Source organism: Heloderma suspectum, chromosome 4 (genome assembly GCF_057233095.1).
Source record: "Heloderma suspectum isolate Gila_16-S chromosome 4, 16-S_ref, whole genome shotgun sequence".
NCBI lineage: Eukaryota > Metazoa > Chordata > Lepidosauria > Squamata > Helodermatidae > Heloderma > Heloderma suspectum.
In genome coordinates this window covers 199829626-199855547 of record NC_139461.1, presented here as the reverse complement: position 1 = coordinate 199855547, position 25922 = coordinate 199829626, and the positions used below count along the sequence as shown (strand labels likewise).

General features: G+C 41.9%; 2 protein-coding genes across 9 annotated transcripts in view; both read left to right on the top strand.

Annotated features, from left to right (window-relative positions):
• EPHX4 (epoxide hydrolase 4) overlaps positions 1-10737 on the top strand; it is a 39559-nt gene extending 28822 nt beyond the window's left edge. The window contains exons 5-7 of the mRNA XM_084851936.1: positions 1180-1283; positions 4803-4951; positions 8750-10737. Of these exons, the coding sequence (XP_084708062.1) occupies positions 1180-1283; positions 4803-4951; positions 8750-8981 (485 nt within the window). The 3' untranslated portion in view covers positions 8982-10737. The remainder of the gene's footprint in view (positions 1-1179; positions 1284-4802; positions 4952-8749) is intronic.
• Positions 10738-12023: 1286 nt separating this feature from the next.
• BTBD8 (BTB domain containing 8) overlaps positions 12024-25922 on the top strand; it is a 48876-nt gene continuing 34977 nt past the window's right edge. For 4 of the 8 annotated variants that reach the window (XR_014790483.1, XM_084851927.1, XM_084851932.1 and 1 more), the window contains exons 1-2: positions 12024-12404; positions 16545-16742. Coding sequence is in view for 7 of the 8 variants with exons in the window: in XM_084851927.1 (XP_084708053.1) it covers positions 12259-12404; positions 16545-16742 (344 nt within the window). In the remaining variant the exon portion in view is untranslated. Of the gene's footprint in view, positions 12405-16544; positions 20264-25922 lie in introns of those variants that run through there. The other 4 variants (XM_084851931.1, XM_084851929.1, XM_084851933.1 and 1 more) reach the window with 4 other exon arrangements.

Here is a 25922-nt window from a genome sequence, read left to right as displayed (position 1 = left end):
TGCAGACAAAGGAAGTCCCAGGGATAAAAGCATGTGCCAGCCTGTGTAAGGAGTCAGTCTTAATCCTGCAAAAAATCTGGAAGCAGAAGCACTGGTAAATTGTGGGATAAAAAGCCTGGTGTGGAGAAGCCCGTAATCACAGCCTTCCACACTACAGTGAGATGTACTGTATTTCTAATTAAATTATAATTATTTTTTCTAAATGTGTGTGTGTGAGTGAGAGAGTGTACACACACACACACACACACACACACCATACGGAATTTTTATGCAAATCACTGTCTTCTTTTGCTCTCTTTTTGGTGATGTGTTTCCTCTTTCAGGGCAATTTATACGTGGCTACCCTATTCCCTGGACCCCAGTGAAATGTACCCATCCTCACCCCCTCTAAAGCTAGGCCCCCAACCCCAGCTACAGTGCACATAGTTCTGTATAAGAAAAAGCAAATGGAGGCAAAATCAGAATTGGAGGGAGAACTGTGGCTAGAATTCAGACTTAACTTGAAAATGCATATTATTAACTTTTTAGGCTCTGCTGTTTCATCAGGTTCATATAGTTGGCCTCCACATCCTGGTATTCTCAAATAGTGTGAGGAAAGGCCCTGTCTGTTTAGGGCAAGGTGCAAGACAGCCTTTTTTCACAGTGCAGCCCTCAACCTTATCTAAAGTTACCCTGGCCTATAGAATGCCCCTTTAATTATGAATTAAAAAGCAAAACACTTGCACCAGTAGCAGGATGGAGAAGGAATTAGCACACCTACTAATTTCTCTGCTTGGAGCGGGACACATCCAGTTTAAGGGTTGGTGTCTCTCCTGCTTTGACTCTCCCTACGTTCTCCTGGCCAGTTTTGTCTTCATGTTGAGTTCCTAAACAGTGGTCCTAAACAAGAGCTGAGTTTGTTAGATCAAAGCAAATCACTTTGACACACAGCTCAGCTACCCCCACCCCTCTTGCTTCTTTCAGATTAAGAAGAAATCAAATATATTTATGAACCAGCTTAAGACTGCAGTTCTAAATGCACTTATTAGGAGTAAGCCCGAATGAACATGATGGAACTTCCTTCTGGCTAAACAAGAAAAGGATTGCACTGTAACTTCAGTAATTCCTAGTGCTGAAAGATTATTATTATCTATCATCATGATCAGCTTTTCATTTTGAATTCATGTTTTTCTTTCCAAGAATACATTCTACGACATCCATCACAAATGATTAAATCCGCCTACTACTACTTCTTCCAAATGCCATGGTTTCCTGAACTTATGTTTACAATAAATGATTTTAAGGTGAGTGTGTCTAGAAAGAGAACATATTGCATTTTTCACTGATGGAAAAACTTGCCATGCAGAAATGAAAGGAATACTTTTAATGCTTCAGCATTTACAAGATTATTTCAGTGGTGTTAAGATGCATAAATGTGAAGGTCTCTGTGGCATGTGTACATTAGTTGTACATGTGCAGCCCAGTCTTATGCACATTAATTTGGGAGTAAGCTCCATTGAATTCAGTGGTACATGCTTTTTAAATAAACATGCACAAATCAGACCGTTAGGCCATTTTCATAGATGATGCACGCTGGTTGGATTTCCCACATCTAAGTCAAATGTCATCTCTCATGGTCTGAGCATACATTTCATTCTGAAAGTCTCTCTTTTCTACTTTCAGTCCTGCATTAACAGCACGTATACATGTGCACAAAATCAACACACTGTTAGGAAGATTAGAAATGCCTAGTCTAATTAGGCTCAGGTATTCAAAATGATTCCCTTCTTACAGAAGATAGTTTATTATTTTAAAGATATACATGTTCTCTAAAATGTAAAGCATGAATGCAATGAACATGTGTATCGTACATAGAGATGTACAGATTGTGTAAAAACAGTTCCGTCGGTGTTTCGTGGATTGTCTGGCACCTTTCGTTCTGTCATCTACCCATCAATGGAATTAGATTATTTTTTATTTTCTGAATTTGGGCAAATTCGCACGTGCAAAAACACACACATTCCCCCCAAATGCACATTTTCACACTTTAGCCTATGGGGGAAATGTGCATTTTTTGCAATTTTTTTTTTAATCTGCCTATTTTTCTATGACAAAATTTGCATGAAATTCCAGAAAGTAAAAAGAGAAAACGGTCCAGAAGTCCGCGGAATCCACCCGACGGGTAAAGGCAGTCCGCTGCAGAATACGTGAGTCAAGATTCATAAAAATCCGAACTCATTTGGTTCCATTACAGGTTTCTCCAACATCCCTAATCGTGCACATACGTTCTTTAGGGAAATGGATTGGCAGATTTAGTGGTAGATCTGTTTGCCCTGTATCATCTGTGAAATGGCCCTTATTATTTTACATTGTTTTTTCATTGACAAGGGAGTCACCCATCTAATAACGTAAAAGAAGAAAAGAAAGGGCAGACAGATCTCCCTTTAACACATGTATATGAATGATACATGTGTTTGTGCATTCATGTTCAATATTTTAGATACATTAAAAAAAAAGATAGTTGTTCTGGTCCATGAGAATACCCCCCCCCACACACACACACACACACAATTGGGCAGGAAATACCTTTATTAGGACCAACCAAAATGCCACAAAAGTATGTGGAAGCTCTTGAGTTCTCTGGAACTCTTCATTAGATTAGGTGGTACAAAAGCAGAATGGATGTTTACAACATCCTCTATAAAGGCCAAAGCAGCGTATATATGCTGCCCCCATTTTATCCTACTTGTAATGATGTGAGGTAGGTTAGGCTGAGAGAGAGTGACTAGACCAAGATCAAGTGGATTTGAGTCCAGCTGCCACAAATCCAAGATCAACAGTCTAACCAATCTGCAGTGGCTGCCATGCTTTCGTCTTGATGTTAAATGTAATCTGCTCAATAAAATGCGGCTCTTGATTTTTAATCTGGATTAAATTCCAGTGAACTATAAAAAAGGGCTTACCTTCTACCCCCCACCCCTAAGGTAATCTACTGCATTTAAAATGTTGAAATAAGACAATAATTCTGAGCCAAATCATGTCCTCTTTAAGGCAACCTGATCGCCATATGCCAACATGTTTTGCATTACTGACATACATATAGTGTGTGCAGATTTGATCACATAAAGGTCCATGGAAAATTCAAGCTCCTTTTAATTTGGACATAAATCAGTGAGATTTACAACAAAAAGTTGCAGTGTGGAGTGCTCCTGCTCATTCTTCCCATCAGTCAGCCATGTCCTCCTCCATGAGTCTCCATTTGATTTGTCCTCCCACCCAGTTTTATTCTCCCCACCCCAACAGTCAGCATTCAGTGGTCACTGAGCACCCATGGTCTTCATTGGGCTGTATTTAGGGTTCTCCCCTCCCCAGGGTTTTTTTTTTGCTAAATATTTTTTGTACTTCTGCAAACCTTGGGATTCCCCCAAGCCTTCCAATACCTCCAACTTATGAGTCAGTGGTGCCATTTTTGCCTACATGACCAGTGGTACACTCACCTGGTTGGCAATAGAGGAAAGAAGTGGGGACCCCCAACCAAACGTTGCAGGTTGTTTTGATCTATGTCTCTAGGATACCTTAATGAAATGGTAAAATACAGGTTTGGGTTGGAGTCCCAGTTGCATTGTGTCAGTATGGAAAGGTTCTTCCTCTTCTTTTAATAATAGTGATTGACCGTTTTTTTCATAAGCTAACCTTTTTGTTATAAGTCAGTTCAGTATTTTTTATCTTCATTCCAGCTGATTTGTTTGTTTCCCCTTATCTCCCCTATGGCTGGATTCAGACAACATAACCCACACTCAAGGCTTGAGTGTGGGTTGTGGTTGTACTGTGGATTGTGGTTGAAACGTGGGTTATCGTGTTGTCTGAACCCATCCGCACTAACAAACCATGGTTTGTTAACCACAAACAACCCATGAAGAGAACCCATGGTTTGTTGCTAGGCTGTGAATTGTGGGTTGTTCATGGGCACTGTACTTTGGTTGTCCAACCCCAAATCTCTTCACTATAGCTCTAAAGAGATACTGACCTATGGCTCTGAGATTTAGGCTAAGTACACAGTCCCCCTTACAAATTACATTTATTGTAGGGGGAGTGAATTGTGGCTGAAATGCTACATTAGCACCAATATCGGTTGAAAGTGTGTGACAGGGTGCCCTGGCTCTGACCGCTTTGCAAGGCAGAAGAGTGTTCTGCCAGCCCTGCAAGGTGCTTGGACCCTTGGCACCAGTGAGAAGGCTTTTTCTCCCTCTCCTCCAAGCTAGGAGGAGAGGAACCTGTCAAGCTGTGCTCCTAGGCACCAACCACTTTGCAAGGCAGGAGATCATTCTGCCTGCTTTGTCGGGTGCTTCAACTGGGTGCCGGTGAGGCTTTCTCTGCCTCTCCTCCAAGCTGAGAGGGGATGAACCTCTCACAGGCAACCCAATCCTTGATGCTGAAAGGAAACAGAATGAGTCCTTCTCTATTGCTGGAGCCCAGAACACATTTGAACTATTTCAGAGCAGAGTGAGGTGCATTTTTAATTTAAAAATCCTTTTTTGTGTTGTTTTGAGAAATCACAGGGTTCTGTTGAGAGTGCCGATACACCCCTCTCGTGTGTGGGTGACGGTGTTTTAATTACATGAGTATCGGCACTCAAGTCTGAAGATGGGAAATAGAGGAAATGATAACAAAAGTCTGACTACCAAAAATGGAGAAATTAATATAAAAGCAAGTATTTGCTACTCAGTTTGAGAAGATAACAATGCTTATGACTGAGAGCTGCCTAGTAATTTTGGGCAGCTTTTAATACCTTGTATTTATTTGCTTTTGTTTTTTTGGCATAGACTTTGAAAAACCTCTTTACCAGCCAGTCCAGTGGAATTGGAAAGAAAGGCTGTAGGCTTACAGCAGAAGACATTGAAGCTTACCTATATGTATTTTCCCAACCAGGAGCACTAACAGGTCCCATAAATCACTATAGAAATCTTTTCAGGTCAGTATAAGTATCAAGCTAATAATTCCAGCCTCTGCAGACAAGCACACAGTTGAACACAGAGGTTTTTGGTTGTTGGGTACAAATTAGTGAAGAATAACTACCACAATCATGTAACATTCATATATACAGGAATGTAACAGTTGCTTCTAGGAGCTTCTGTAAGTAAGAGAGAAAATGGGAACATTTGGTGGCCATTTTAAGGATTCTACTTTGGAGCTCATTTGAGCATTCTGGGATTCCTCTCAGACATGGGAACTGTAATGATAGTGTTTATAATTTAGTGACACTCCCTTAGTATTAAGGAGTTGGTAATTTGAGGACTTTTCCTAAAGTCTCACAACCCAGGCAGTTCCAAAGGCTTGTAGGTTGTTGTGCAAGAGGTTCTGTGAGGCTCCTAAGACTAAAACTATATGTTGAGCTATCCCTCATTCCTTTTGTCTGTTTTGGGTCCAGAAACAGCACAGGTACCAATGTAGAAATCACAAAATCAGTGCAGAAACTAATGATTAGCTAGGGGGTAGGTGATTTTGCAATATTTGAAAGTATCTAAAGGAGGATAATGATAGTCATTCAAAAGTTGCAGTTTAATTTTATTTTAACATGGCAAGAATCAATATGAAGTGGAAATCCCTATTCTTCTGAGGTTCTTATAAATATGCCCTCATGTGGTGAAACTGAAATATAGACAGAATAAATTCTTCCACTAAAAAAAATTAAAAATAGCAGTGCAATCCTTCCAATTTTTATTCAGAAGTCAACCCTACTAGGATCAATGAGACTTACTCCCAGATAAGTGAGAATTGGCTGCAGTCCTATATACACTTACCTGGGAGTACTTCTCACTGAATTCATTGGGGCTTATTTCAGAGTAAACATGCATAGGCTTGCTCTTTCCTGTGGTGCTTACATGGACACATTCATAAAAACAAGTAACAGTAAAAAATATGAAGAGATGTTTCGCTGCTTGGTGCCATTTCCCTCTAAAATTGCTTGCATGAACTCACCTATAGCCTTCTTTGTCATTTTAATAAAAATCAAGCAATTCTTGTAGCACCTTAAAAACTAGCAAGTTTATCATGGCATAAGCTTTAATGGATCACAGACCATTTCATCAGGTGTTATCCTGAATTACAAGATACTCCTCTTGAACTTTTAATCAAAAGTTATGTTTTTGTGGAATCTCAAATATGAGCATACACCTGAGATTTTCCTTTCTTTTTCGCCAATTAGCTTCCTACATGGCCTTACATTTTGCTTTATAAACTCTCCCAAAGTTAAAAATCAGTTTATGGTTTGGAGGGGAGGCTGTGGTGCTTAAAATGAAAGGAAAACTTGGGACCTCCAGATTCCTTATAGTGGCCACATTCTGATATCCTACCATCCAATTTTAGGTGCCGGAGGGAGCAATCCTATGGCCACTAGTCAGTGGCTAGACGGCCATAGGATATCTGGTTTTCTGGGAACCGACTTCCCCGAAATTCCACGCTGCCTCACAGGCAGTGTGGAACAGCCCTGTGCTCTGCACTTGCAAGAGGAGCGCGGAGTGGCCAAAATGGGGCATTCCTGGGGGGCATTCTGGGGCAGGGAGGGTGGAAATGCCTATGCGACACATCCAATGTGTCGTACGGCAGCTTCCTCCCCTGCTCTGCCCTCCCGTGCCTAGACAGCCACAATCGGCTGTCCAGCCGAAAATGCACGGCAGGAGAAGTGCGGCGGGAACGATCCCCTCTGTGCTTCTCCTGCCTTGCATTGGATAGGTGGTCACCTCCGAGTTCTGAGGCGGCTGCCTATCTGCATAAGATTGTGCCCTAAAAGCACAATCCTATGCATGTTTAGACAGCAAAAATCCTATAACTCCCAGCATTCCTGGGAGTTGTAAGACTTTCCTGCGTGGTTGGCTGGGGAATGTTGGGAGTTGTCGGACTTTTTTCTATCTAAACATGCATAGGATTGTACCCTAAGGATGGAATCATGTCTACCTTATGCCAGCCCCTCGGGTAAAGCATATGTAAACCCTTAGCTAGTAGACTGCTGTGATGCAGATTCAAAAAGCTGAAAGAGCCCCAGATGTCATCAGCTGCAGTACTTGAGCCACTTGGAGGTTGTTCTTTATATGAACGCTTCATGGTTCAATTCAAATAATCTCTAACTAAGATATGTGAAACTGCAGTGCGATATCTATCCTAAGATATGTGAAACTGCAGTGCGATCCTATGCATGCTTACTCAGAAATAAGTCCCTCTTTGCCCAATGGGACTTACTCCCAAGTAAGTGTGCATAGGATTGAAGACTCAAGGAAGTTAACGCAAGGAACGTTTCCTGTCCCCTCCACCCCCTGCAGCTACCTGAGCCCTTCAAAAAGCCTCTCTGAAGGGATGCAGCCCCCCATGAACAACATGGTATGGTATGGGGGGTTCCATGTGAGGGAGAAATCACCTAAATCAGGCTTGGATCCTAAGTTAAAGACATTCATGGTAGGAACATTTCCAGTCTTCTTCTCCCTCCACCAGCCCCCTCCCTCGGTGAGTCTACCTTCTCAACACCATTATCACCAGCTTCTATTGCTCCTCGTCATTCCTCCCGCTTGCTTGTTTGATAGGCAGAGAAGCAGTGATCAAGTAGGCAGTGGCATGTACTGCTCCTCCTTCTCAGTACCACAGCTGTTGTCTGGGCCAGCGGGGAAGGCAGCTGAACAAGCAGGTTGCAATGGTAAAGACAAGGAGCAAATCCAAGGGGCTCTTGTCAGTGGGACCCTCCCAGATTGTGGGCCCTTAGCAGGTGCCCAACTGTGCCTACCTTTGATGCCGAACAAACTTTTCAGAGATTGCAGGTGGCTGCAGGGAGAAGTAGGGATCGAACAGTGTCCTTCTGTCACCTTTCTTAAGTTAGCTTATCTTAGGTTCCAAGCCAATGTTTTCAAATATTGGAAGGGTTGCCTTAAATAGAAATCATTTTCAAACTGCATTACTATTGAATATAGGGTTGAACATTATTGCACATAGTTCTGAGTAAACATGTGTAGGATTATGCTTTGAATTCCATAGAAACTTCAGGGGATCTATTAAATCTGACTGATTTTATATAAAATTAAGGGCCACAATGCATGGCACCAAAAATAAAAGGAATCTTCAGGTCATATAATAAATAGAGGAAGCTGTGTAAATTCTGTGGGCCTGGTCCAGCTCTAGTTATGCACATCACCTACTGGGCCTGAATGGAGATTCACATCTGCATTGAAAGCTGGATCCAATTAGTTCAATGAGGCCTGGATGAAGGATACACTGTGAATGGATGGTTTCTGAAAATCTGGGAGGTGGCTCTTGCTGAAAAACACAACATAACTGATTGATCAGAGGGATAAGCAAGCAGGACTCGTTCTTAGAAATGTGGTTCCTCTTCATCACATACATTAATGCAGGGTCTACTGGGCAGCACCCACCAACTGCACAGCTCTGTTTTTGAAAGGGTGTAATAACTAGCAAGGCTAATAAATGAGAACTGATCATTTTGTGGCTGTAATAGAACCTGTGATGAATAATGTAAAATAGGATGTGTGAATCAACAGTTTTGTTGTTATATCATTGTTATCTTTTATTTCTAAAATGAAATACTTGTTCCCTTAAAAAGGGGGTGGCGGCTGGATGAGCATTATAGATATAGATATAGTAATATATAGATACAGCTACACACCTGTATCCACATTGGCTTCACATGAAATGAGGTGACAGGCTGTGAAAAGCAACTAGATCAAACCCATTTGTCATGATAATAAGGTAAAATATTCTATTTTTAAAGTTGCCTGCCTCTGCAGCACCACGAGGTCACCATGCCTACTCTGTTGCTATGGGGAGAAAGGGATCCCTTTATGGATGTTGAGATGGCAGAAATCACAAAGATTTATGTGAAAAATCAGTTTAGACTTACTATTCTGTCCGAAGCCAGCCACTGGCTCCAACAAGATCAGCCTGACATCGTGAACAAGCTGATATGGACTTTTCTAAAAGAAGACTCAAGAAAAAGAGAGTGACCTTTTTTGCCAGCACAATCTAAATGTTAAAAGCTCAAAGTTAATTATGATCAGGGCCATAGTTGCAGCAAACCTTAGACTGAGCTCTGCTAGAGAAAATGTTTTCGATGTACTGTATGTATTGATGCCAATGTTATTACAAGAAGGTGGTGTAAGACTATGTAACATTAATGTTGGTTTTACCTGTATTCTGTATTTTGCACATTAAACACTTGCCTTAAAATGTTTGTGCTTGTACAATAAGGAACTCATAGAAAGTTGCTTAGTTTTGATTACTCACTTGCTTTAAGAGTCTAATGTGTGGTGCCTTTTACAAATTTGTAATGATGAATCAATGCAGGGGTACCAGATGTAAAATACATTATTATTGGTATGATGATCAATTTTCATTCTACTGGTTGGATTTTTTTTTACTATATTTTTATCATTAAAAATGTTAACAGATCTCTTGGTCTACATATTACTGTAGAAGTCTGAAGAAATCAAAACCTTTGTCTGGGCACATTTGATATCATAAAGTAACAAATCTGTTGTAATTGTAAGGAGTTGATAGCTGCTCATGTGGTGATCTACACTGAAAAACAATCTAGGATGTATACACAAAATGTTTCAAAAACTAAAATAGAGAATGAAGAATTATGGTCATGACTTATGTATCCTAGTAGTTACCTTTGTTCTAATACTGCAATAGATGTGGTGCCCTTTACAGTGAGATTTCTCTATGTATGACAGAAAAGGTGAAGTCCCATTAACAATTCGCTGGCTTCTTCATAATATAACTATCACAATTACTAGGAAAAACCATAGTGGCTGCATTCAATTTCCCAAATTGATAGTTACCATGTTTGTCTCTCATTCTTATAAATGATTGAACAGTGTTTATTGGGACTTGCAACAAAAGCTGTAAGCCTAAAGCAGAATTTTCTAGAAAACAAGTTCCACTGAAGTTGGCCAGGTTACATCCACATAAACATATTTAGGATCGGTCTGCAAACCTTATACATAATGAAAGACTCGGGGACACTTGAGTAGATTCACATGCAGTTGATTTGAAACAAACTTCAAAATAATATTTTCCACACTTCAAAACTTATTTGGAACTTATTGCCAAAAGTGTGGGGAGGCAATAGCATGCCTCGGTTCTAAAATTACTCTCAACACTTTCATGGATGACAGGAACATGAAGAATTTGTTAGCTAAGGTCAGGCATGAATCCTCATGCTAGGATTGTCTCTGAATTGGAACTTCACAATGAACAACAGCAGATGACTTTCCCCACCTTAGCTACTTCTATTTCTTAGATACAAATGACCAATAGCAAGAGTGTACATAATATATGGGGTAAACCACGATTTCTATGTCAAGAAATATAAATCAAGTCAAAGAGGTACATTGTGGTCTTCCGAACAGGTTTCCATTTGGCTTCCCATGGCTTGAGTGAAATGGAGATTCTATATATAATTACTGGGGTATATTTGTTGTTGTTTTCCTTACCACAAGAGATACAATAACACTTAAATCACAGAAAACTGGTGTTGTAGCTGCTGCATTTGTCAATTTCTTAAGAATTGCAGGCTGCAATCCTGTACATACTTACCTAGGAGCAAATGCTACTGAACACAGAGGGACTTAGTATTTTTCAGTGCTATATTGTTTTAATTTTGTGGTTTATATTGTTGTATGACACCTTGAGAGGACTTTGTCCGGAAAGGTTGCCTAGAAATGCTTAAAATAAAAATAAATAAATATAGGACTGTGTTGCTGCTAGTTTCATTTGTTGCTTGTTAAAAAAAGAGCAAGTTTCTTGCTTTCCCGTGGGACTGCCAAAGCTTAAAATGGCAAAGACCCCGTGTGCTAAAATATCTGAAAACAGAGGGTTTGTGAGGAGTTTCTTGTATCCAAAGAAACTGATTTGTTTATTCTTCAAGGCTGTCTTCTCTTTCTCATAGACCACAGCACCGACAAGTTGTATATATCCACATTCCCCCTTCCACTGTATTACTGCATTGTTTTAAAAGTGAAACAAGAATCTTCAACCTAGCATGGGCCGGGGGGGGGGGGGGAATCAACTGTCTGGGATGAATTCTTCCAGAGCTGTAGTCAGCTTACTCTGGTACAGTTGGTATCTTAAGCCAAGTAATTAAAATGTGCAAAATGTACACAACTGGCCCATTCTATGAGGTCACAGAATTTAGCTTTCTGGGATGAGGAGTTCTGCATGTTAGCTAGATTGGCAGTTACATACAGAAATTGTATTCCCATGTAAACACCTTAAGAAGAGCCCTGCTGGGTCAGACCACGGGTCCATCCAGTCCAGCATTCCATTCACACAGTGGCCAACCAGATGTCGACCAGGAACCCTCAAGCAGGACACGAGCGCAACAGCACCCTCCCACCCATGTTCCCCAGCAACTGGTATACAAAGGCCTCTGCTACTGGAGGTAGCACACAGCCATCAGGACCAGTAGCCTTCATCACGATAGCATTACCGCTACTAGTGGGTTACCTGCAGAATATTTATACACCTCTGAATATATATATATATATATATATACACACACACACACATATATATATATATATATATATAATTCATTTAATTGCAATATTTATATACCGCTCCACATCAAAAGATTTCGGAAGAGTAAACAGCAGAGATACATTATTTATACTATATAATAACGCGCTCTCGCTTCATGCCTCTGTCATGTGCGCATTTACCCCTTCCCCGCTCTCTGTTGAACCTATTATTCCTCCTCCTGAGGACCTGGACCTCACTTACAATATTTTACCCAATCCGGCTTCTTCGCCCAGCAAACCTACAGAGATTATCAGCCTTTGCCATGTGTATTAAGAGGATGGTAAACAAGATGGAGGCGGGACTCTTCCAACGAGAGAGAACAAGCCACCATTGGTCTAGATATTTTTGCTGTCCAATGAGAAGGAAGGAAGGGGTGGGGATATCTCCCCCCCACACACACCAAGACAGAATAGGTTTCCGGCTTGGGTAAAGCGCCCGCTAGATCGGTAGTTTTAAGAGATTCCCTACTTGAGCTAAGCGCGACTAGCGTAAAGAAGAAGCTATCGTTGGCGTAGCGGGGAGGAGGACAAAGAGAAGCGTTAGCGGAAATACGCTTCGTGCATTCCCCAAGCGCCGGGTTGAACGGCGTAGCCAAGGGACCGTCTGCTAATCGTAACCCGTCACCTTGGCGTGGGTCGTTTCAAAGCTTGGTACCCGAGAGACCCTGCCTTGCCCTGCCCGGGTGGCTCTTGCTTCATGGCGCGCTGTGGGGGGAACGCCGCTTGCCGGGGCTCTGGGGGGACCCGCGAAGGAGGAGGAAGAAAGGGCGGCGAGAGGGGTGCCTCGGAGAGACGGAGGTTGAGGGAGATGGTGGCTGAGCAACTGAGGCAGGATATGGGAAGGTAAGCGCAGGTGCAGGGAACCAGGAAGCTGTGGACTGGGGCTGGACTGGGACGTAGTACAGGAGGGGACAGCTTCAGCCCAATTCACACGCTACGCTTCTGCTGGGGAAGTGCTTCCACGCAGGGAGCGTTGTGAAACCCACGTGTGGCTCTTCACGTGCCTTGGTCACCTTAGGTGTGTAACTTACCGTGTGCGCTAGCTCCGGGAAGCAATATTGTACATATACCCAACAAAATCAACATGTGGTCGACAAACGGGACATCTACATGAGGGTTTCATTTAAAAGATACAAAATAAAAATCTTATAATCCGCCTTTCCGTGCATCTAGCCACCCAAGGCGCTCATAATAGACAAATATAAAAAGCAAAGCATAATCACCAGCAATCACTGCGGCACAAAAGTAGTTTTAAAATGGCGGGGGGGGGGAGGGCGGGCAGGAAGAAACAATTATATTATCGCTGCCGCTTTGTTGTAGAGATTGCTTGTTTATGGGCCAGGATGCCTGGTTGATGTTTCCTCAATGGGAGGTAATTGCTAGGAGATGCTCTTCTGAGAAATCTCTTGAAGATAACTCCACCCCACTCCCCTAAAGGGAAAACAGTTTTTAAAGTTTATTGGGGTGGGAACAGACAGCTGTGAGCTAAAGGACGCTTGTAGGTGCAAGTATCCCTCTGAGGATCTGATATGGGCTCCTGCCAAGCAGGAGAGCAGGCTGTTTGCTCTCATTTGTGCTCTACTTGTATATTTTAGAAATTAACCAAATATTACCAAAATGCTGTCAGCCTCCAGAGTTTTCTCCTCCAAAGCAAGCCTAATCCCTGGAAACAATGAGAAGAGCCATTGTGGATTTGACCAAAAGCCTATCTAATCCAGCATCCTGTTCCCTCAGTAGCCAACTAAACACCTATGGGAGGGGTATAGAAGCTCAGTTCCAGGGGCCCAATTTGGCCCTCTGGGATTCCCCCGATGGACATACCCCTTTCCCTGGAAGAGATATTTGGATCTGATCACTGAGCTCAAAAGTTAAATAAGCCACAGTGGGCTGTGGCAACTGTGTGAGTAGGCCCAATGGAACCAGCTGCCTAGGGAGGTGATGGGCTCTCTGTTGGTGGAAGTACTGAAGACAGAAAAGCCATATGTCAGGGATGCTTTAAACTGGATTCCTGCACTGAGTGGGGAGTTGGACTCAATGGCCCTTCTGATTCTATGATTATCTCTTCATCTGGGTCTATTTTACGTAGCCATCCAGGGCACAAAGTGAGTGGAAGGTACTGCTCCCTTGTCCTTGCTCGCCTATGTTTTCAAAGAGGACGGATGAGCAGGGAGCAGCAGCAAGTCCAGGGTGCCTCCAAGGGCTGGGAGTGGAGCCCAGTGATGCCAACCTGCTTCAACCCATTCAGCAACGTTTACTAGCTGGATGGCCAGTTGTTGAGAGGTTGTAGAAAAAGCATAGCATGACCACTCTGTGTTTTGACAACCAAGAAAGGAACAAATTAGTCATGGCCTGGATCTGGTCAGAGGAATTAAAAGTGAAAAGAGTGTATGTTTTAGTTACAGATATACTGGAAAAACTTAATTGTCCTCTAATCGTATCTGACAGCTCAAAATGGACCTGATCAGTGTGCAAAATCACAGGCTGTGGTAGATGTGCTGTAGTGTTCACGCACATGCATTTACATGCATATGTACTAGTGTCAAGATGCAGCCACCTCACCCCCCTGCCCCCACTCGGAGGTTTAGCTTCTAGGAGAATGGGTTGAAATGTGAAGACTGGTAAGGAGCATGTGTAAATGCACACTAACAATTATTTTTAAAAGGCATTCCCCAAATCTCCGCTAAAGTCAAAATAGGGACAGTGATGTACCAGAGATACAGTCATGTGAAAAAGAAAGTACACCCACTTTGAGTTCTATGGTTTTACGTATCAGGACATAATAAAAATCATCTTAAAATTAGGTAAATACAGCCTCAGATGACATATTACACTGTGTCGTTATTTTACAGAAATAAAGCCAAAATGGAGAAGTCATGTGTGAAAAACTAAGTACACCTTATGATTCAATAGCTTGTACAACCACCTTTAGCAGCAATAACTTGAAATAATCGTTTTCTGTATGACTTTATCAGTCTCTCACATCACTGTGGAGGAATTTTGGCCCACTCTTCTTTACAACATTGCTTCAGTTCATTGAGGTTTGTAGGCATTTGTTTATGCACAGCTCCCTAAAGGTCGCGCCACAGCATTTCAGTTGGGTTGAGGTCTGGACTTTGACTGGGCCATTTGCAACACCTTGATTCTTTTCTTTTTCAGCCATTCTGTTGTAGATTTGTTGGTGTGCTTGGGATCATTGTCCTGTTGCATGACCCAATTTCAGCCAAGCTTTAGCTGTTGGACAGATGGCCTCACATATGGCTCCAGAATACTTTGGTATACAGAGGAAGTCATGGTTGACTCAATGACTACAAAGTGCCCTGGTCCTGTGGCTGCAGAACAAGCCCAAATCATCACCCCTCCACCACCATGCTTGACAATTGGTATGAGATGTTCGTGCTGATATGCTGTGTTTGTTTTTCATCAAACATGGCGCTGTGCATTATGGCCAAACATCTCCACTTTGGTCTCGTCTGTCCAAAGGACATTGTTCCAGAAGTCTTGAGATTTGTTCAGATGCAGCTTTGCAAACCTAAGCTATGCTGCTATGTTCTTTTTAGAGAAGAGGCTTTCTACTAGCAACCCTTCCAAACAAACCATACTTGTTCAGTTTTTTTCTAATTGTACAGTCATGAACATTTAACATGCTAACTGAGGCCTGTAGAGTCTGAAATGTAATTCTTGGATATTTTGCAATTTCTCTGATCATTGCATGGTCTGCCCTTGGAGTGAATTTGTTGGGATGTCCACTCCTGGGAAGATTGGCAGCTGTCTTGAATGTTTTCCACTTGTGAATAATCTTCCTTACTGCAGAATGATGGACTTTAAATTGTTTGGAAATGGCCTTATAACCCTTCCCAGATTGATGGGCAGCAACAATTGCTTCTCTAAAATCATTGCTGATGTCTTTACTCTTTGGCATTGTGTTAACACACACCTGAATGCTCGAGACCAGCAAATTCCTGAGACTTCGGCTTTTATAGAGGTGGTAACACTTGCTGATGATCAGTTAATCAAGGGCATTTGATTAGCAGCACCTGGCTGCTACTTAGCCTCTTCATACCTATGGAAGCAATAAGGGTGTACTTAGTTTTTCACACATAGCTTCTCCATTTTGGCTTTATTTCTGTAAAATAAATAATGACACAGTGTAATATGCCATGTGTTGTTCATCTGAGGTTGTATTTACCTAATTTTAAGACCTGCTAAGGACCAGATGATTTTTATTATGTCTTGATACGTAAAACCATAGAACTCAAAGAGGGTTACTTTATTTTTCACATTACTGTAGGTAATGGGGACAGGACTGTTACCAATCAATATGAAGCATATGAAAATGTACATTGATGTCTTGTCCAATATCCAGTTATCTGACTAGAGATATGAACCCCCACCCCAGTGTTCCCCCAGGCCTTCTCATCACTATGAATCAACAGTAGTGGAACCAGAGCTTGCAGAGATGCAGCACTTGCACTTTTTTATTAGCAGGGATGCTGACGTCTTCTGCAGCCCCCTCAGAATTCCCTGTTCCCACTGAGCTTAGATGCAGTTCTCACAGTAGCTACAGGGAACTGAGTTTTTCCAGCAACAATATATTGTTTCTAAAGTATTTCCAACACAAAGTGTTTTGTGGTGGCTTGGTCTTGAGTTGGCGATTGACTCATTAGCATTATGAATGACCTACTTCTGGTGGAGTTGAAAACTGTTAGAACTGGTTTGTTGATAGGGATCAACACAGCGGCCTGAATTTTGGGACTCTCCTTGGGGTTGTGGTTATGGGGACTGTCATGATGAACGCCTGCACTTCAACATTTACCACTATGCCACTGCTGACTAATCAGGATAGTACTTGTGTGTGTGTCTCTGTGTGTTTGCTATGGAGATTTCTCAAAACCATTTGGATAAAATGCTGGTATGTTGCAACCTGCACGTCACTTCTCAACTGTCTTTTAACTCAATTGTGAAGCTGTTTCTATTGTTTTGCAGGCTTCTTAAAGAGGAAATACAAACTGACATCACTTTCTGTGTTGGCAATATTCTGTTAAGCGCTCACAAGGCAGTACTTTTAGCAAGAGTTCCAGACTTTTTTTTGCACGTTGCTGGGAGAGGGTTAAATAATCTAAGCAGCAGTCAAGTTATTAATCTGGAGAATGTGGAACCCTTTGAATTTAAAACATTCCTACAGTAAGTTTCCATTTTCTTCCTTGGCTCTTTAAAAATGCATTTCAAGCTGGTATTGTCATACCTGTTGGGGTAGTTAAGAACTGTAACAAACTAGTAGCTTTGATAGTAGGCCACCAGCTTCAAGGGATGGGTCAGACCCTTAAGTTGGAGAACTAGAAATTTGGAACAGGTGGTTGTTTTTCTTCTTCTCCTACAATATGCCAAAACATTACTGTCCCATCTTTAGATTTAAAGACATAACCTGACATAACTATTCCCCTGTGTCATTTGGATATATCAGTTTATCTTAACATACAATTTGACAAATCAGAAGGGGGCAGGGAAAAGAGGTGGCCAGCATGTAATAAGAGTATTATTACTACAATATTATTTTTGCATTGAGTAACTAGCAGTTTGCTTTCTCAGTGAAATGATTTTCCTGCAGGTCTATTAGATGGCTTAGCCTTGTTCAAAAGTTGATTTTTTTGTCAGGGATGCATTCTTTGGAGTGTATGGTTTTAATGACTTTGTCTTGACATTGTAAGGGTGCAATCCTGTGCACATTTAGGCAGAAAAAAGTCCTGTAATTCCCAGCATTTGCCAACCAGCATAGATGCCTGGGAAATGCTGGGAATTGTAGGACTTTTTCTATCTAAACATGCATAGGATTGCGATCTAAAGGTATTTAGCAAGGAACTGTGGAGGGTCTATGTTTTACATGATTAATGCTGCAAACATATACTAACTTACGTGGGAGTAAGCTCTGTTGAGCTATATGGGGCTTACTTCTGTGTAGCGACTATAATTGAAATGTCAGGCTGCAAATTGTGAAGTAAACATTAGCATACCAGTTTTCAAGTGTTCAGTAAGTTCAATGTTCTATCCTATGTCTTTATTTCATGTTTATTTGCTTTGACCAAAGGCCAAATAAACAATGTACTAATTAATATATTCACAAAATGCGGTTTAAAAAAAAGCCCCACAAGACAGAGCTCTGGATGCACAACTTCTAAAGAGAATATTCTAGCTGTTAATTGGTGCTTGATGCTACTTCCGAAACTATAAATAATTAAGAAGGTCTTTGGTTGCAAACCTTGTGAATAACTGTGTTTTAATTGTGTCTTTTGTCTTTAATAGTTTCTGTTGTTTGATGTTGTGCTTGTTTTGTGAGCCACCCTAAGAACTTGTGTTATGGGGCAGCTATGTAAATAAAACTGGCATCTTCCCAGTGAAAAGAATGGAAATAACATGTGCTTCTGCAAATGAATAAATACAAAATTTACCTGTTTTGCTTTTGGCATGTTCTGTGTTGATAGCTCTTGACTGTTCCGTTGCTCAAATGAAGTAGTGATGTAACTCATCGTGTTCCATGAGCAAACTCAAAACTAGAAATGGAATAGCCATGAAGGCCAAGTCCTGGGCTTTGCCACACTCGAAGAGCCCTGTTGGATCAGACCAAGAGTCCAGCATCCTGTTTCCCACAGCGGCCAACCAGTTGCCTCTGTGAAACCCACTAGCAGGGCATGAAAACAATATCACACCCACCACTGTTTCCTACCTGCAACTGATAATTCAGTAGCATAAGTCCTCTGAAGCTGCAAGTTCCATTTATGCCATAGCTACTGGATTAGATCCCCTTAAGGTAATGCCATCACCCCATCTTGTGTTTCTCATCAGTAGAGACCCTTCTCACCTGCCTGCCATCAAGGCTGGTGAATACAAGGGAGAGGGCCTTTTTAGTGGTGGCTTTGCATCTCTGGAATTGGCATCCATCAGGGGATTGTCAGTCCCCTTCTTTGCAAGTCTTCTGGAAGGCTCTAAAGATTCACCTGTTTTCTCTGGCCTTTCCATAGTCTGTGGGCCGCAGGTTTTATTAGTATTACTGGGTTTTATAGCATTTTGATTGATATTAATTGAAAATATTGAACTTGTTTTGCATAGTTTTGTATTGCTTTTATCTTGTATGCTGCCTTGAGAAAATTCTACCCTTAAAGGCAGCCTGAAACTCATTTTAAGTCAATCAATAAATAGTGAGTTCCATAAATAAGTTATGCACGGTGTGAGGAAGTACTTTCTTTTGTCTGCAGTGAATCTACAACCAATCAATTTTATGGGGTGACCCAGAGGTCTAGGGTGATGGGATGATGCGTGTAGAAATGCACCTTGTCCACTTTCTCCACACTATTACATAGATTTAGAAAATTATGGAACAAGCTTCAATTGGATATGGTTGTGAGGTGGCAAAATACGCTCTTTGCTTGGAACTTTGGGGTCACCAGAGGCAGGCTTAGTCCCCCTCCCCAAGTTTATCTCCATGTATACACATTTATTTTCTCCCATACAAGTGAACAGTTGCAACTCCTGTGTGGAAAGGTTGGGCCCAATTGTTGTGGGCGAGTGAAAACCCCAGCTCTCACTGGCTAGAATCTTGATAGGGATGCAAAGTGTTTTCTGCACAGAGATACATTTCACTTAGCAGATATAGGCATTCCCCTTGAGACATTGCTGAACATCTCACTAGTCTTCAAGACTGGATTGTTTGCAGGATCAAGAAGTGGTCTTGGTTCAGACTTGTAAATAAGCCCTCAAATGTTACTAACCTGTTGGGGTCTGACAGAGCTCCTTCCAGCATCCAGAGTTCCCACCAGGTTGGAAGGGACCCCAGGTAAGGTGTGTTCCTAGGGACCCTTCCCCCTGGCCAACCTCTCCCTCCCAACCTGCTAAGCTTCCTCCTTTTTGCCTTGTGGGAAGCAGCTTGGTTCGGCTTGGCTTAGCTCAGCTCCTCTCCTCTTGCAAGCTTGCAGTTAAAAGAAAGTGTTGCGGCAGCTGGCCAGTTGAGGTTGCAGCCCCATGGTGCACCATTTTTTCTTTGCTAACGTTGAATTGCCGTGAGCTGAGCCAATTATACACTGCCTTTGTGGGTGTACAACCAATGAAGAACTGGAGCAGCAAAGGGGTGGTCTTTTCACTGCCCCAATGTCCTCATTGCCTGTGTCCTCCCAGAGGCAGCATCTGATTGGTTCAGCTTACTGCTACTCACAATGAGCAAAGAAAAACCCTTTCATTTAAAATGGTATGCCACAGGGCTGCAGCCTTGACCATCCAGCTACTGCGGCACTTCCTTTCAGCAGTAGCTTGGCAGGACAAGGAGCTGCCGCTTGCTGGGGTTGTTCCGGAGCCCTACTAGACCTGCGTCTGGTGGTCTGGCCCTGGTGGTTCTGCAGCCAGCAGCTACTGCATTTCTATCCTGGATGTGGAGGAGGGGAGTTCTCTGTTCTGGCCGCTCACTTGCTTTCTATGCCGTGTCCCATAGGAGTGACAGAGCCTATGTGCAATTTCGTGCGATTGGCTGTGTGCAAATCCATGCCACCTATGGCTACTAGAGAATACCAGGCTGGCTTAGAGAATGTTCAGGTTCTTTAATCCTTCCCTTTAGGGATGTTGGCCATCTCCAAGAGATACACTCATCTCTTTTTTGTGACCTGGAACCATTTCCCACATGAAATACAGAAGGAGGACCAATCCTTTATTGCCCTTGGTTGGTAAGAGTAGCTTCTGTTGACAGTTTGTTTCACAGAGGTTAAATGATGTGGCCACTGAAATCCTGTGGTATGTCAGAAACTGCATATTAGACATTCTCTTTGTAATGTAAGAGTGAGCAGCATATTGCCTAATTAAATGTGATTTTTCAGGCCAGGGTAGAGGCCATGTTAATTCAGGCTTTTCTTTTTTTAAAAAGAAGTAGAATGTCTGTTCAAAGAGATCCCTGGGAATAACCCCATTTTTTATTACTAGAGGATTTTAAAACCCATCTTTAGAGTGGTCGAAATACCTAGTTATCTACATCAGTTTTATGTTAGCTTTACAAGTCAGAGGTAGATAAGAGGAATTGGATGACTGTTGTTTGTTAATATAGTGTGAGGACAATGAACTTTCAATTTAATTTTAAACACCCTGCTGCAATCTCTCCCTGTTTTCTGAGTATTTTGATCTTCCCATTTCCTCCCCCTCCCCTCCCCCGCCTTTTTTTTTTTTTTTTGGTCTTGTAACCTTGACAGTATTCTGATTTGTTAGTTGGACCTGTATAAATTCGATTGTGAATTTCATTAGCCGTGACACAAATTGAAAAGCAGAAATACTGTTCTCATTGTGCCTACAGCTTGAAACCTAAAGATTTTTGTCAATTCCAATTAGCAGCTGCATAATCAAATTAATTGGAGCAATGCAGGAAGCTTTAGGAAAACAGCATAGTGGTATTTTTATGTCTCAAAGCTGCCAACGGAGGTGAATGTTTGCATTACAGCTGTATGTGTAAAGTATCCCCATATTCTGAAATACAAGTATGCCAAAACTCTTCCGGGAACTTATATAAGGAAAAGCAATGGGTTTACAGGATTACCATTCAACTTTAGCATTCCAGTATGTAGCAAATAAGCTTGTTTATCACTATAAAGAATCTCTCCTGAATCTGTCTCTTGCAGCTGGATGCAAGTCAATTTCAGCATATTTTCTATCCCTCCCAGTTTGGCAGGCAGTTTATCAGTACGCTGTTGGTTTTTCACTACTCAGCAATCAGTATTTTTGCTGTGATTATTAACAACTAGTTCTATTTGAGTTCTCAGTACTAAAGCCAGAATCTTATGCATGTTTAGACAGAAAAAAGTCCTATAACTCCCAGCATAACCAGCTTTTGTAAGAGTTCCTTATGTGCTCACCTAGAGGAGATTCTTACTAGAGATGAGTGGTTATTCACAAGTCTGGGGTATGATCCTTGCTCAAAATCCTACAAGCTAGGCTTCAGCAGTATGCGAACCGAGAACTACCGGAAGTACAAGCTGGGTTTAGAAGAGGCAGAGGAACTAGAGATCAAATCGCCAACATTCGCTGCATCATGGAGAAAGCAAGAGAATTCCAGAAAAATGTCTATTTCTGCTTCATTGACTACGCTAAAGCCTTTGATTGTGTGGATCACAACAAACTGTGGCAAATTCTGAAAGTGATGGGAGTACCAGACCACCTTACCTGTCTCCTGAGAAACCTGTACGAGGGTCAAGAAGCAACAGTAAGAACCAGACATGGAACAACCAATTGGTTCAAAATTGGGAAAGGAGTACGACAAGGCTGCATATTGTCACCCTGCTTATTTAACTTATATGCAGAGTACATCATGAGAAATGCCGGGTTGGATGAATCAGAGGTCGGAATTAAGATTGCTGGGAGAATTATCAACAACCTCCGATATGCAGACGATACCACCCTAATGGCAGAAAGCGAAGAGGATCTAAAGAGCCTCTTGTTGAGGGTGAAAGAGGAGAGTGCAAAAGCTGGTTTGAAACTCAACATTAAAAAAACTAAGATCATGGCATCTGGCCCCATCACTTCCTGGCATATAGAAGGGGAAGAAATGGAAGCAGTGACAGATTTTACTTTCTTGGGCTCCAAGATCACCACAGCCGGTGACTGTAGCCATGAAATTAAAAAACGCTTGCTCCTAGGGAGGAAAGCTATGGCCAACCTAGACAGCATAGTAAGAAGCAGAGACATCACCTTGCCGACAAAGGTCCGTCTAATCAAAGCTATGGTTTTCCCAGTAGTAATGTATGGCTGTGAGAGCTGGACTATAAGGAAGGCTGAGCGCCGAAGAATTGATGCTTTCGAACTGTGGTGCTGGAGAAGACTCTTACGAGTGCCCTGGACTGCAAGGAGGTCAAATCAGTCCATCCTAAAGGAAATCAACCCTGAGTGCTCATTGGAAGGACAGATAATGAAGCTGAAGCTCCAATATTTTGGCCACCTAATGCGAAGAGAAAACTCCCTGGAAAAGACCCTGATGCTGGGAAAGACTGAAGGCAAAAGGAGAAGGGGACGGCAGAGGATAAGATGGCTAGATAGCATCACGGATGCAATGAATATGAACTTGAGCACGCTCCGGGAGAGAGCACAGGACAGGAAGGCCTGGCGTGCTATGGTCCATGGGGTCACGAAGAGTCGGACACGACTGAACGACTGAACAACAACAACAATTAACAGAAAATTTTGTTGTAGGAAATGCAGCAGTGTATATTGTCAATTAACCAGCTTTTCCTGGAATTATTTCCAGTCTGTTACAGAAGTAAATACAATATGACTTCAAGCACTTATGGGACAAGAATAACTGAGTTGTCTTATCTCTGTCTGTAGCCTGTGAAATGATACAAAAGTCTAAGAGAGAAATAAGGATTCTTACCAGTTTCAGCAGCTTTTGGAGGTGATACTCCTATTCCTGGATTTATAAATTTTATTTTGTGAGTCTCTTGTCTCATCTCTGTGCCACACATTTAACATTTTGTGTTTAAAGCTTTGTTTTTCTGATGTACTTATTTTAATTCCTATTGTAAGCAGCCATTTTATTCTGTTCAGTTTTTTCTCATTCTTCAGATGTTCATTGGAGTAAAATCAATTCCAGATTTATCATTTCAGTGAAAAGAGGTTACCAGTTCAAGCCTCATCTTACACACACACACACACACACACACACACATATATAAAAAAATGTGTGGGTGTGTACACTTGAATAAACTTTACGGAAACCTCCAGTCATCTTCTTTCTTTGATTCTCCTTTTGGCTCTTTATATTGGTGTTGTAAATTTGTCATAAATATAAGTATTTGTTTGGACTTCCAGTTACCTGAACATTTCTGATTATCTCTACAAGGCATTTAATAAGCAACATGTCCTTTATACGCACAGTGCTGACTCCAGCTACCTCTGCCATTGTGGCTGTGCAGCTCCCACCAGTAAGAGCATAAGGGCCTCTCTTCCCCTCAAGTGCTACTCTTCTTACTCCCCTCCTGCCTGTGACTGGTGACTGATTGCTCAGACTGAGGATTTTTCAAGACCAGGCTTTTTAACCTGCTACTTCTGCATCTAGAATCTTTGCAAGATTAAGATTGGATGTCTACACACAAAGGGTTTTTTTCCCCTCTTCTTGCATTTTGGTACATTCCACTACATAAAATCTAGGTGGCGCTGTGGTATAGTGGAACAAAACAGAATGATGCGGCTACACTGGTGGAGAGTTAGTTGCACTGTGTTTTGCAGTTCCAAAACAGACTGCATTTTCCCTGTCCTAAAAACAATCCAGGAAAGGGGTTGGAAAGCACAGGAGAGATACTGGAGGATGACAACATTGTCTAAAGCATCTATAAACTACTACGAGTGAGGAATGGTGCGCACATAATAACAGACTCATCTAGAAAAGTTCCAAGAAGACAGGAAAGAATTGGCAGCTTAGGGGGCCAAGTGAAACCCTGTTGGTCCATTGTGTCACCTGACCCCTGCTGAGCTGGTAGTTGTAATGCTACCTATCATTAACAAGAGGCTAGTTTTGGAAAGGAGACATTTCACAACCATAAGTACTTGAGAAATTGTCCCTTTTTAAACCTATATTTTAGGCTGACTTATTAAAACAGCAAGTATACCCAGTTTAAAAAAAAAATTCAAAAGTGGTGGGTCTTCTGCAGGGTTCCTGCATTCATCAGTGTGGTCAGGAATCAGTCTGCTCTAAGAGTGATGCTGGCATGGGGTCGTTTCCACAACAGCACTGCGTGTTGCTTTTGATGTTCTTCACTTGTTATGAGATCAGCTAGTGCTGCCTCCTGTGGCTAGGTCAGTACAACAGGGAATACTGTAGCATTCTTGGGCTGCATAAATATCAAATATTAACGTATTCAATTAGGATAAAGTAAAATATGCAGAGAACTCTCTAATTTAGAAGAAATAAAAGCCCAGAGTTGCATGCAAATGCAGCCCACAGTTGGAACATGAGTAGGCAGTCTTCCTTCTCCATTTCTTTTTTAATCATGCTGTATTTCTGCTCTCCTCCTGTCCTCCTTCTTTTATAGACACTCGGCTGTCCTCTCTCTAGCAACATCAGAATGACTAATAATGATCAGCTTATTCACTGCTGTGGAAATCATAGCTTTAATGTATATGCTTTATATTATTTTTGCAGTTAATTTTACAAATTTCTATCCTGCACCTTCATCGCCAAGGCTCCTCAGGCAGTGAAAATAAAATTATATTCTGTTACTGTGCTATATAGCCATTGTTGTAATGGCTAAACCAAAAGAGAGAGGTCTGAGAGAAAGCTCATGAAGTCTAAAATGGCTTTATTTTCCCCTTTGCTCCAAAACAGTCGTATAATATAGCTCTTTCACTTGTGTATGCAAGAGCAATCCACGGATCAGCTATCTTGTGTATATTGGAAGATCCATAAGAGCAGCCATACTGGATCAGACCAAAGAAATATTTAGCCCAGCATCTTATTTCCTGCAGTGGCCAACCAGATGCCTCTGCGAAGCCCACAAACAAGACGTGAAGGCAATAGCAATCTTCCAGTGTTGTTCCCCTGCAACTGATATTCAGTGGCTCCATTTGTTTTACCTCTGAATGTACATTGGCTTTGGCAACTTGGAAATGCCCTGCTCTAGGCACTATGTCAGGGGACTATTCCTAAATCTGTATGCTCCTTGAATTTTCAGGCGGTAGTGCAGGATTCCTGCTTCGATCATTGCCTCATTGGATATATTCTGTAGAGAGAGGTTGGTGTAAAGCAGCATAACAGCAAAACAACAAGGAGGCTCTGGATCCACTGTGGATGCAGTCAGTCTTAAGGAAAAATATCAGGAATAGCAGTTTGGAAACTGCCGCTCCTGATATCCATTTAACAGCACAGCTACTGATGGGGGCGGAAGCAAAACGTTTAGCTTAAATGTATCTTTTGAATACCTTGTTGTTAGTCTTTCTATCTTTCTCATACACACACACACACACACACACATTCTGTCTCTCTCTCTCTCAATAGCATCATCCATGGGTAGAGCAAGAGGTGGGGTTGGGCCTGCTTCTTCTAACCTATCCCCAGCTTCCCAGATGAAGCATGGTTCCAGGCCATGCAGAGGAGCTAAGGAATGCTTCTCCCTCCTTGACCCAAAAGTATTCCAGATGTGGGGGAGGGGGATAAATTCTAGGGATTTTACAGCTAGGGAAAAGGTTTTGGGGTGCAGTTTCAGAAACGTATTTCCCCCTTCCCCATAACCCTAGAGCTGCCTTTCCTCCCCCCACCTGGTGTCTATATCAGGTAGTAGGCAGGTTTTTGTCCCCAGAAAGCAGCACTTACCCCATATGAATGAACAGCAGCCATTCATTTATGGAAGGAAA